General features: G+C 41.3%; 1 protein-coding gene across 2 annotated transcripts in view; it reads right to left on the reverse strand.

Moving 5' to 3' along the window:
* Nucleotides 1-381: 381 nt before the first annotated feature.
* The window catches only part of LOC148362152 (protein FAM107B-like), a 42312-nt gene continuing 29314 nt past the window's right edge, over nucleotides 382-13379 (reverse strand). For both annotated transcript variants that reach the window (XM_088339575.1, XM_088339574.1), the window contains exons 3-4: nucleotides 2699-2855; nucleotides 382-1210 (exon numbers count right to left, since the gene is read on the reverse strand). In XM_088339575.1, the coding sequence (XP_088195701.1) occupies nucleotides 1091-1210; nucleotides 2699-2855 (277 nt within the window). In that variant the 3' untranslated portion in view covers nucleotides 382-1090. The remainder of the gene's footprint in view (nucleotides 1211-2698; nucleotides 2856-13379) is intronic.

The raw sequence follows: 13379 nt of genomic DNA on the forward strand, positions 1-13379 counted from the left end.
GTGAATGAGCGAGTGAGTTGTCTGTCCCTGTGTGCCCTGCGATTGGCTGGCAACCAGTTCAGGGTGTCCCCTGCCAGTCCAAATTGTCCCTAGGTGTGAAAGAGCGAGCGAGTTGTCTGTCCCTGTGTGCTCTGCGATTGGCTGGCAACCAGTTAAGGGTGTCCCCTGCCAGTCCAAATTGTCCCTAGGTGTGAATGAGCGAGTGAGTTGTCTGTCCCTGTGTGCCCTGTGATTGGCTGGCAACCAGTTCAGGGTGTCCACTGCCCGATGATCGCTGGGATGGGCTCCAGCACAACCGTGACCCTACTGAGGATAAGCGGTGCAGCTAACGAGATGAGATGAAGATGGAGTAGGTAGAGCAAAACAGTAAACACAACTCAATTGCAAAGAAAAACATTTTACTCCCTGGGTCACACTAAAAACCTTTAACAAAGTGTTTAACATTTTATTAATACAAAAACAACAGAATATAGATATCTTTACTCTCGCGCCGACGGGGGCGTTCTATTGCTCGAAATTGCATTAGCTGCGAAAGTGGCATGTCAAACAACAAAATCAAACTCCCTTTGTCTCGTTCTGGCTTCAAAATGGTCATCTAAAATAAACCGTATCCTGTCAAACGATCTAAACATACACAAAGAATAATCAGATGTCCCCTTGCACCCCACTCCCCCACCCCACCTCCGCCGAAAATTCTAGAAACATAAATAAGAAGAGCACATTTTGCTTGGCCTTTTTTCACAATTACACAGCTTGTAGAGTCCATCCAGTGTCCACTTTTCCTTCTCATAGGTGAGAAGACAAACCCCCAGAAAGTCAAAAAACAAAACAATGTGACACGACAGCGTGATGTGTGGAGATGATTAGTAAAAAAAAAAAAGAAATAGGGAAGAAAATCCTGCATGTTTGCGTGTGTATGTTGGTAAAGTTCGGGGGGTTTTGGCAGCCAGGCGAGAGGAGGGTCTTTAGTCTATAAAAGTCTATCTCGCTGCAGGATAGGAACTGCCAGGGTGTGAGGGGAGCCAGGAAGTTCATGTCGGACCCTTTTCAGGTCGCCGCACCCCCGTGCACACACACGATCTGTTGACGTCTAGGTACTTCTCTCCTCGCTCTCCATTTCTTGCTTGGTCCGGCGGAGATTGCTTTTCATTTTGACAAACTCGGGAGTGTTCTCCTGCTCCTCCTCGTCCTTCTGTTGCTCCAGCTCGAGCTGCATAGAGGGATGTGTAGAATTGATCGGTCATTAAAACCAATGTTCCCTGTAATTTTCCAAGGGTCTGAGCGTTCACACAAAGTCAATGAGCAACGCTTGAAACAACAGTGGGCAACAGCAATCCCAAGTGTGGCAACTAGGTCATTATCAAACATGTCCAAAACTTGACATCATGTTACAGTTTGCCGAGATTACGGCAATGCAACATTATTTTTCACTTTTTGAATGAATTGATTCATGTTATAGGGCCTACAAACGTCATTTGTTTTTACAATTCTTTCACAAGATTTTCATTTCTTTTTTTCCCTGGTAAATTTTGTCACATAACACTAACATTTTTGGGGGCTTATTTAGTCGGTTGCACGATACAGAACTGTTTTTAATAACATTTTTAGTGGAAGTACAATGTTGGCAACAAGATTGACTTGGTATAATTGGAAATTATTTAATAATAATAATAATAATAATAATTTCCTTGTATTGTCATTCTGTGTAACAATGTACACAGAACGAAATGTCGATTGCATCTGAGCTCAGTAGCCTAGATGGTAAGGCGCCCGCTTTGAGACTGGGAGGTTCGGGTTCGCGCCCCGGCCGAGTCATTCCTAAGACTTAAAAAGTGGTCGGCGGCGCCCTCTCTTGGCTGCGGCTGCATCGGGTCAGATGCAATCGACATTTCGTTCTGTGTACATTGTTACACAGAATGACAATACAATTTGAATGCAACACAACTTTTTCTTCTTTTTCCCAGTTTTTTTTCTATTTTTTTTAAATTCCTTTAAAAAAAACTCATTGTGTTTTTTTTCCCTGACTGTTACTTTTTTCTTTTTGTTCTCCATTTACTTTTTTCTTTTCTTTTTTCCAGCTTTTTTCAGAATTTTTCCTTCTTTTCTCTCTTGCTTTTGTTTCTTTTTTTTCTCAGCTTTTCACTACTTTTTCATTTTTTGTTGTATTCCCCCCTTCCTTTAAGTCATTTTGTGCACAATTTTACATAATATTTGGTCGTGTAGGGATGAAAGAAGCAAAGACAACCTGAAGAGCCGTTTGGGACCAGAAAGAGCCGGTTCTTTTTAGTGAGCCGAGCTGAAGAAGCCGGTTCTCGAAAAATTCTACTGACTTTACTCAACTTCGTTCTACTTTCACCTTGACTTCCAAATACCGCATTTAGACCACAACGTCAAAGGAACCGGTGTATTTTTACCTTCATGCACTGTAACTTTGACTTAATTCGCTTCTTAATTAGCAATTTCAAGCCCTGATTTTTGTAAGCTGGCTAGATTTTCTTGTGGGCAGAATAGCTCTGGGTAGTACACGCAGCTTAGAGGGAACATTGCGCTGGATAGATTTTCTTGTGCGCTGAGAATGTGCGGGCAGTACGCGATTGCGCACGCGCGCAGCTCAGCTTAGAGGGAACATTGCCTACAACCAAAAATCAACAAATCTCTATTTTTTTTTTTAAATATCTGGATGCACTGCAGCTGTTACCTGCTCTAGTTTCTGTTGTCTTTTCATAAGTTCTATCTCCAAGTCGCTCCTCTTCTTATGCGCTTCCTGCTCCTCCTTCTGAGCCTTGAGAACTTGCTCCCGCTTTCTCTTCTCCAGAACCTTCTGGAGTTCGGGTTTATTCTGAGGAGCCAGCCCCCTGTTCACACACACACACAAAACAATAAAAACAGCTTGTTACCAGCTTATAGAATAGAATAGAATAGAATATACCTTTATTGTCATTGTTACAAATGGGCTAACATATTGTGACAACGAAATTGGGCATGACACTCCAGTTTTACACATTCATAGTGAGGTATGAGCAAGAAGATAAAGGAACAGAGAAGATAATGTTATAAGACAAGGGGGATAAGGCTATAGTTATAATTTACATGGTATTTACACAAGAAATGTCGGCATGTGGGATGTTACATACAGGGTTGTCGTGATAACGTTGGTACGAAAGAAAAAGCATCTATCAATCTCATGAAGTTGCAGCAGAATAGCGTGACCTCATTCCACCTTGTTTTTCCTCTTAGTGCCATAGTATGAAGTCACATTTTGTTTTAAAGCCAATGGCACCAATTGTTTTTCCGTCTGTGGACGACACTAGAACTGACCACAGGGGGAAAAAGGGACGTAATCAAATACTACTTGTCACTACTTTTCCAATTGCTCAAGGGTTGCAAGTCTCAAGCAAGCTGGTGGAGACATCTAATCACTCAGACTCATACAGACTCAGTCAAAAATGGTGAAATATTATGTTAAAGCCCTTAAGATGACATTTAAAATATTGCCAAGGATACTCACTACAGTTGTATTGCATTTTACCATATTTTCCTCACTACAAGGCGCACCTAAAAGCCTTTCTTTGTTTCAAAAGCTGACCATGCGTCTTATAATACAGTGCGCCTTATATATGGATCAATATTAAGTCGCAAAGTCTTGCAACTAAAGCAAGCAGCCGCCGACTAGATTTTCCCCCGAAGGCGAAGTCGTCCGCGGTGTATGCTGGGATTTATATACCGGCGTTTCATTTCCTAACCAATGTGTCAATCATCATTTGAATCAGTCACTATTGGTGAAAGTTATTCGGAGGTAAAGGGGGCGGATCCTTTTTATCATTTACAGGCTCGCATAGGTTAAAGGGGCGGAACAAAGCCTGCGATTGGCTGAAAAAGATGAATGTGAATCACACGTTGGGTTGCACTACGGCATCGAGAAAACAATTTTTACTATTCTGTATTTGTAAATATTTTACTCTCCTGGATTTACTACACTCACGGTTGTAAGAAGACCATGGTTACGTATCATTATTGAACGTGATGGCTGCAAGAGAACTTAGGTGAGCTATGCGGCTTTATATTTTCCCGGTATCTTGTTTTAGAACGGTCTTGATGTTTCTGTGATGAGTCTATTTTCAAACTAAATTCAATTCAAAGTGTTTATTGTCATATGCACAGAAAAGAACCCCGTTTCCCTGCACAATCAAATTCTTACTTAGCTGTCCACACAGTGGCCAGCAAAAAATAAAATGGAAACTAAGAAATGCTTGGCATTTCTTGAATCCCAAGACTTTAACTTTCTGAATGATATTTGGAACGATGCATTTGAGTGATTGGTGACATCATACAGACACTGTTTCCGTACATGTCTGAGACACGTATTTGCTTCTTTGCAAGCTTTCGGAATGTTAAGTAATAATAAGTTATAAGTTTGACTGAACTATCTGACTGTTTTGTCGACAATCCTATTGTAGCGCCTTATAATCCGGTGCGCCCTATGTATGGAAAATATAGGACCAAAAACTATTTTTGGGGGGTGCGGCCTATAACCCGGTGCGCCTTATAGTGCGGAAAATACGGTATTTGGCAGCACAGAGTTCTGAAATACAGCATTCAGGTTTAAAAGAAAAAACTAACTGGCCACTGCTTACTCGCAAAGCAGCATCAAAGACTCCTCTAAACAGAAGACACACCTCTTATCAAAAGCAAAAACTGATAATACTGTGCTAATCTTTGCTTCTAACAAGGCGACGCTGCTTATCTCTTGTCTCAAACATGATCATGTTTTCATGTGGTTCGGCCGTTGGTTGAAGATAATGTCTTTTGACTTGGCCTAACTGCCAATGCACGAATGGACAAAAATCAGGATGTGCCTCGATTTTGCAAATTAGCTAGCTTGTGATGTCACAATCGGACAACATTTAGAAAGGCTTGCACACAAAGGAGCAATCCCAATGCACTACTCTCACTAATCTTGCCACCAAGGTAACTTCAATGAACCAAAAATGTTTTTGGAATGTGGGAGGAAGCCACAATAATCAGAGAAAAGCATAATATGGGTATGACGTATCTTACTCTGGTTTTGCCTTGGACCGCAGTAAAAAACAAAAAACAACAGAAAACAGTATAACTCTACTTTAGTCTGTGTCAGGTTTTCAATGTAAATCGATTGAATTTCTGTCTCAAAGTAATTAGCTTGTTTTTAATTACTACATATAAAAACAATGTTTCTCATACACACACACACATAAAGTAACGTTTCAACAATGAGTGTAATTATATCTCTTGTACGTTTATCAATCTTGTATTCTTTTATTTTGAAGTTATGTTCTTGTGCGTACTGATTTCTCTGACGCAAAATAAACCACTCCCTCTCTCTCTGTTTGGACTTCATCCAGGACGGACGTAAGTTTTTTCTGCTATCATCATGTAGAATTAAACTATATACATGCATTTTATCTGTGCAAATATAGCCACCAAATAGTCTTAATAATGTCGATCTCTGACATCTGCCCCAGTAAACTCTCTTTATCCTGTCCTGTCCCAATCCAATGATTCACTTCCCAGGGGATACTCGGAAAAATGTCAGTGTCTAAACTGGAGGACAACCCTGCTCCTGTCTGAACCAAAAAACAAAAACAATATGAAAAATAAATCTAGGAAATTAAATCATTGTGTGTAAATATGACACCCTGTAAAGCGCATTTAAACACAGTGTCTGGTTAAAAGTGCTTTGTAACCATTAATCTACGCAAGAATCCGTATTGACCAGGGCAAAATGAAGCACCATGAAGCAGTAAAGCCTTGCATGGAAAAGATTCACACACACATCATTGTGATTCACTTCCTGGACAACGCTATCATATTAAATATTTTCAGACGCTCCTCTACTTAGGAACATTCGAGTTACGATATACGGTAGATACGAAAACATTTTTAGGGATGTCGAAAAATATCTGGACATTGCTGCAAGTTAGAATTAGTATTGAGTACACCTTTTTTTAGAGTACAGGACAATACTGTAGTGCTTCTTTCCGTCGCTACCAGCGTGTGGCGCCGTGAGAGCTAACCCAGCATCCACCCTGAAGAAGAAATCCGGCTTCCTCTTCCTAGTTCGTGTGAAACATACTATACTTTGACATTTTTATTGTTTAATACCTTGTGCATCCATTAAATATGGTTGGTGTAAAGAATAGGCGAGTCGTTTCATTTGAAAGTAAAGTGGAATATGGAAGCTTGATGCTGTTGAGAAAATGGTTTGATCGCTTTTTTTCCCGTCCACTCTCTACCACGGACGAGGACCTCTTGAAGCCCAGCTTCCAAAAGTAAGTCAAATTCAACTTTGTTTATTTTTAAGTACAAAACAATAGAGGTTACTTATACAAGCCTTAAACATACTTATATTAGTTACAGTCCTTTTCTCACTTACACAAAAAACAGCTAAATAAACTCATACCTGTCAACCTGTACGTTTTTGCCGTACAAAGTACGTTTATTATGCATTTTAAGACGTGTACGACGTACAAAAAATCTGGACGGAAGAACGCAAATTTGTCCATTATCGGTACCATTCGGTATACACCTACTATCATGAAACGGCAAATCAATCAAGTCAAACCAGTTCGCCGCAGTAGCCTCTATCTCGGTATCGTTTTTTTCCGTTGCAAACGAAAAGCGGGTTGATGCTACTGTGCGCATGCGTCTGCCGCCTGGGGATTTCCCATCATGCATCATTCGGTGGTATTTGTGTAGTGAAAGGAAGTCCGTCTCTTTTTAGAGAACCGGCTTTTTCGGCTCAACTCATTCAAGAGAGCCGGCTCTTAAGCGGCTCACTTGCTTTGATGCATTATATTACGAATCATTATTGTTGTATAAAGAAGTTAAGAAATTATAAAAGGAGAAAATGAAAAAAGATGGGTTTGTGGTTTTCCCTTTAATCAGTATATTACCAACAATAATTTAATGCAGAAAATGAATTCATAATTTGAAAGAGAAAATATATTATCCTACTTAATTATATTTGCATGTATTTTTTCCTTCTACAGTGAACGTCCAAGCGACTTCATTTATGAACTTTTTTTTAATAACAAACCTCATTCATGAGCAACTCAGTATCTCAGAACAAAATGTTAATTTACAATATATATGATATCACGAAACACATGTACAATATAACATGTTAAACTACATAAACACGTTTGAAAAAAAATATATGGTGTAAGATTTTTTTTGTATTTTGTAAGGGAAAATAAACTGTCAACTGTACCACCCCACCCTCTTCCCAGTTCCCAATATGCTCCGCAGCCGAAAGACCTTAGCTAAAAGCAGATAGGCACAGTAGACAATTTTAATAAAGGCTCATTGAACTCAGGCATTGTTAACACATACTAAATAGAGAAAATATCCCACATTCCAAAGACATGCATTTCAGGTGAATTAGCCGGTCCAAATTGTCCCTAGGTGTGAACGAGCGAGCGGGTTGTCTGTCCCTGTGTGCCCTGCGATTGGCAGGCAACCAGTTCAGGGTGTCCCCTGCCCACTGCTCGATGATTGCTGGGATGGGCTCCAGCACCCCCGCGACCCTACTGAGGATAAGCGGTGCAGCTAATGAAACGAGATGAGATTCTACCTCCAATGCCTTAAATGACGCAACTCACCTTTAATCTAAAGCGCACTCTAAAATGTTCTCTCTATTCAGCTAAAAAAACAACAGTTTCCATCTTGTCTTTCGAGTAGATCAAGGTCACAAAATAATAACAGTGCCTTCTAAAAGCCGCTTAGACCACTCTCCTCCCCAGTGTGTAGCCAAATGTTTTTATAATTCATAAACCCTTTTGGCTCGGTCGTCTCGCACGGTGGACGCCCTACAACGCTTGTTCGAAAACACATAGGAATGTTCTCAAAATTGCTCGGCTTTTTTTGTGCATGTCCGCGCGAGCGGCCGAGGGAGAACGCAGGCGGAGAAAGGCCCTCGTCTAAGACTGTTTTGTAATCTTGATTACATAACGTGCCTTTTCATGCAACGCTCTATGCATCCGCAGCACCTACAGTCAACCCGCCGTCGCCCTCGTAGTCGTGACTAAACTATGGTATGAAAAAATATGAAAACAGAACAAAAACAAAAAAAAACCCTCACATTCTATTCTCCACTCCTACATACCTTTTTTTTTGTCCTTGCACTACTGGCAGTTCTCTTATACCTAGCCACTCCTTTGCACATAGATAGATAGTTTATTCATCCCTGCAGGGAAATTCACATTTCCAGCAGCATCCCTTCGCTGAGAACAATACAATAATAAAGCAAAAGGAATACAATCTACAAATACCCAATGTGACGTACTAATACCCACTGTAGCGTGTTGTATAGAGTATTTAAATAGTGCTACATGAAATACACGCTGGAATAAAAGTACGGTAATATGCAATGTAGGGGGTGTGGTTTAATGTGGGCCTTTACTCTGGCGGGTGGATTTAAAGAGCCTCATGGCATGAGGAAGAAAAGATCTCTTCAGTCTGTCCGTGGTACAAGACAGTGACAGCGACAGCAGTCTGTGCAGGACAAAGACTAGGAACCTTCCCGTGGTGTCCTGCGAAGGGCTCTCTCCCGGGGGAGCCTTACAAATCCAACTCAATCCACTCAGACTCGCTCTCTCTTTCTTTCTTGGCCCTCTCTCTTTCTTTGTCTCTCCTTTTCTCTCTTCCCCCTTTACACTCTCGTCTCTCATTTTCTCTATCCCTCTCTTTCCTACTCTCTTCCCACCTTTCTCACTCTCTTTTCCCCCCTTTTGCGTTGTACTCTGTCCCTCCCTTTCTCCTTCTTCTACTCTCCTCTCTCTGTTCTTCTTAGGGCGGGCGACTTCGAGAGCAACCCTGGCCCCAGTCCGAATGCCGGTGGTGCTTTCGAACCATTCGCTGCGACCACACCCCAATCCCCTGTACTACTTGCCCACGGGGCTTCCATAAATCATGCACCGGCCTGTCCGAACGTGCTAAGGACTTCAGAGGCTTCGTATGCTTCGTTTGCTTGGGTCACACCCCGTCAGGCCTGGCGGCACAGGACAGTCGCGGCCCCCTCTCCTTCGGAGAACTAGGAGCCTCCCACGAGCGAGTCTAGCGTTACTAAGGATTACCTTAGGTGCCTTGAGTGACTCGACGACGACGACGACGACGACAGCAGTCTGTCGTCTGTTCTCCTCTGCACTATCGTACTCCAAGTGTTATTGTTATTGTATAGTGACTTGTTTACCTGACTGCCCATTTTGCACATCTGGTTAGCTGCTCCTCTTGCACTCTTTGCACTACTGTATAATCAGGGTTGGGTAGGGTTACTTTAACGTGATTACTTTCAATTACTTTTGGATTACTCTAATAAAAGACAAAATAAACTAAACATGAATAAAAGGATGACACACAACACGTGGTAAGCTTTCTCTCCTGGCTTTGATATCTTTGATCTCCGGCAAAACGAACATAAAATGCGACAGAAACAAAATGAAAATAAATCCAAACAGCTTGCCAACATCATTTTTGATGTTCCATGTATTCAGTTACTCCCCAAGCCTGCACAAAATTTACTCATTTTATTCATATTTAGTTTCTTTTGTCTTTTATTAGCATATTTGGCATTGGAGTCATCCAAAAGTAATTGAAAGTAATCCAGTTAAAGTAACCCTACCCAACCCTGTGTATAAGACTCATAGTTATAATTATTTCGTATATTATTAGTACTTCAATACTCTAACTCAGTACAACATTGATTTATATCTGTACATTTAAGGAAACTGCGGGTCAGATGTATCGACATTTCGTTCTGTATACACGTGTACAAGAATGACAATAAAGTATATCTGAATCTGAATTAGAGGTAAGATCTCGGGCCCGGGCTGAAATGTCAATCATTTAGTCAGGCTGGGCTTCTCTCACGCCGTTTTTCGTTTCTTTGTTGGTTTGTTTTTTTATAATCAAGGAAGCAAGGTTTTGGGTGTTCTGAGGAGAGTGATGAGCAACAAGAGTAAGAGTATGGATGTTAAGAGGGGACTGTATGGAAGTGTGATTGTGCCGACTGTGTGTATGGTGCAGAGACTTGGAGCCTAAACGCAGATTTGAGAAGGAAATTCAATGTTTTTGAGATGAAGTGTTTGAGGAGTATGTTAGCAGTGACAAGATTGGATGGATTGAGAAATGAAATTGTGAGGGACAGACCTGGAGAAGGAGTGGAACTGAGCAAGCGTGTGGATAAGAGAGTACTCTGTTGATTCGGACACATGGAGAGGATGGATGAGAAGCGAATGTTGAAGAGGATCTACAGAGCAGAAGTCAATGGAAGGAGACCAAGAGGAAGGCCGCGAGTGACGTGGATGGATGGTGTTATGAGTGCACTGCAGGAAAAAGGTCTAAATCTAGTGACAGCTAGAGCTATTGTTGGTGATAGGAATGAGTGGAGATGTGTTGAAAGGATAGTGGGATGTTTGGGCGCGTTCTAAGGGATGGGCAGGGCACCTGTATGATGCGGCAGGGGTAAACCAGTGAAAGCTGTCGGGCCCTACTGTTGAACAGAAGAGTGTGTTGTGTCACCCTGACCCGAGTGACATGACCGCTTTCTTGTGTTCCGTTTCATCTGGAGGGATGAAAGCATGACCAACTTAGGTGCCGATGTGCCTAACTTGTTTGGGTGTTTGGGCAATTGGGTTGGCCATGGGCCCCAAAATTTTGTGTGTGTTTTTGTTTACCTTTTATTTTCTTTATTATTGTATGTGTCCGTCTTAAAAATACACGGGTTCCCCTGACGTTGTGTTCTAAATGCGGTATTTTGAAGTCAAGGTCGAAGTAGAACGAAGTGGCGTAAAGTCAGTAGAGTTTTTCGAGAACCGGCATCTTTGGCTCGGCTCACTAAAAGGAACCGGCTTTTTCGGGTCCTAAATGGCTCTTCAGGTTGTTTTTGCTTCTTTCATCCCTATATGACCAAATATTATGTAAAACTAAGCACAAAATGACTTAAAGGAAGGAGGAATATAACAAAAAAGAAAAAAATACCAAAATGAAAAAGTAGTGAAAAGCTGAAAAACAAAAGGAAGAAGGGGAAAAAAAAGGAAAAATTCAGAAAAAAGCCAGAAAAAAAGAAACAAAGGAAAAAAAGTAAATAGAGAACAAAAAGAAAAAAGTAACAGCTAGGAATTTTTTTAAAGGAATTTTGAAAAAATGGAAAAAAAAAGAAAAAGTTTGTGTTGCATTAAAATAATTTCCAATAATACCAAGTCAATCTTGTTGCCAACATTGTACTCCCACTAAGAAATGGGATTAAATACAGTTGTGTATCATACTACTAATGACTTCGTTGCCACACTTGGGATTGCTGTTGCTCACTGTTGTTTCAAGCGTTGCTCACCGACTTTGTGTGAATGCTCAGACCCGTGGAAAATTACAGGGAACATTGCCCCCATCCCTGTTTCGTCTATCACATTAAAATACTTCTCGCTTGCTCCCAAATTACCTAGTCGAGTCACCACACTGCGACTTCTTCATAACACGTTCCTGTGATGTAACATCCCTTGCTATTTATAGCCCTGCCACAAAGATGCCAGCCGCTCTGTCCCGCAGGGGGGAAAAAGGCACGAACGTGGATGGGATGATCTCGTCACGCTGGCCACTCGACCCTCTTGGCGCCGTGCCGCCAATCCATGAGAACCTTTTGCATAACGCATCTCTGACGTCATCATGAAACTCGGCTTTTATGTAAGCGCTGCGATGAAGATGGGCTTTACATAACACTTATTTTGGAGGTCAAACACTGCACTGAAGACATCCACCAGCAGGGTTGGGTAGGGTTACTTTAACTGGATTACTTTCAATTACTTTTGGATTACTCCAATACCAAATATGCTCATAAAAGACAAAAGAAACTAAATATGAATAAAATGATGACTTACAACACGTGGTAAGCTTTCTCTCCTGGCTTTGATCTCTTTGATCTCCGGCAAAACTAACATAAAATGCGACAGAAACAAAATGAAAATAAATTCAAACAGCTGGCCAACATCATTTTTGCCGTTCCATGTATTCAGTTACTCCCCAAGCCTGCACAAAATTTAGTAATTGTATTCATATTTAGTTTCTTTTGTCTTTTATTAGCATATTTGGTATTGGAGTCATCCAAAATATATATATATATATATATATATATATATATATATATATATATATATATCATATACCACAGCCATATCCCCCTAGTGGGAGGTGGCTAGAGTCATTTCTGACTCTTTTGGGGAGATTGATTCAGAGGAGGGGATTCCCAGCCCCCTCGCTCAACCCAACTGAGGTGTTGGGAGTCGTTAGGTGACCAAACCCCCAAATTCCAACCCCTAATGCTGAACGCCAAGCAGGGAGGCAATGTTTAAGTCTTAGGTATGACTCGGCCGAGGCTTGAACCACAACCTCCCAGTCTCGTGGCGGGCGCCATACCCCCAAGGCCACCGAGTTGGTACAAATTTCAATACTTCTTGCTTGTAATTGAAAGTAATCAAGTTAAAGTAACCCTACATAACCCTGTCCTCCAGGATGGCACACTCAGCCCCACCCCTCCAAGGACATCTCAGGATAATTACATTACCTCAGCCTCCATCAGAAGGGGGCAGACTAAGGTAACATGTGCAAGGTGGCTACGTGAGATATATACCCAAAACTTTACAATCACCCTATTGTGGGCACAGAGCTGGACAGCCTGACAACAGTAGCTGAGAGACGGGCACTGGAAAAGCTGCGGCCAATCATGGACAATTCATCACATCCACTACACAGCATTATCTCCAGACACAAGAGGAGTTTCAGTGACAGACTGCTGTCACAGTCTTGTTCCACGGACAGACTGAGGAGATCATTTCTTCCTTATGCCATGAGGCTCTTTAACTCCACCCGGGGGAATAAAAGCCTACATTAAACCACACCCCCACATTGCATATTACCATATTTTTATTACAGTGTGTATTTTATGTAGCACTATCTAGATCCTCTATAGAACACGCTACAGTGGGTATTAGCACGTCACATTGGGTATTTGTAGATTTAATTCCTTTTGCTTTATTATTGTTTTGTCCTCCAGCGCAGGGATGCTGCTGGAAATGTGAATTTCCCTGCGGGGATGAATAAACTATCTATCTATCTATTCTTTTACTGATCCGGCCTGCCTGAGATTAGACAGAACAGAGTTTGACATGCCTGTTTTCATAATTGATCTTTATTATTTGACCACTAGATGTCTCAGCACTGTTTAACGCAACAAAGAAAACAAGTGCTAAAAAGGACAAGAAATAATAGAAACTCCGAAGACTCAAAGTGACCAACCGCATTATTTGTATTCACATTTTTAGCCAAGCGAAAATTAAAGATTATGTCAGCTT

Source organism: Urocampus carinirostris, chromosome 7, assembly GCF_059441175.1.
Source record: "Urocampus carinirostris isolate Australia breed hairy pipefish chromosome 7, RoL_Ucar_1.0, whole genome shotgun sequence".
Lineage (NCBI taxonomy): Eukaryota > Metazoa > Chordata > Actinopteri > Syngnathiformes > Syngnathidae > Urocampus > Urocampus carinirostris.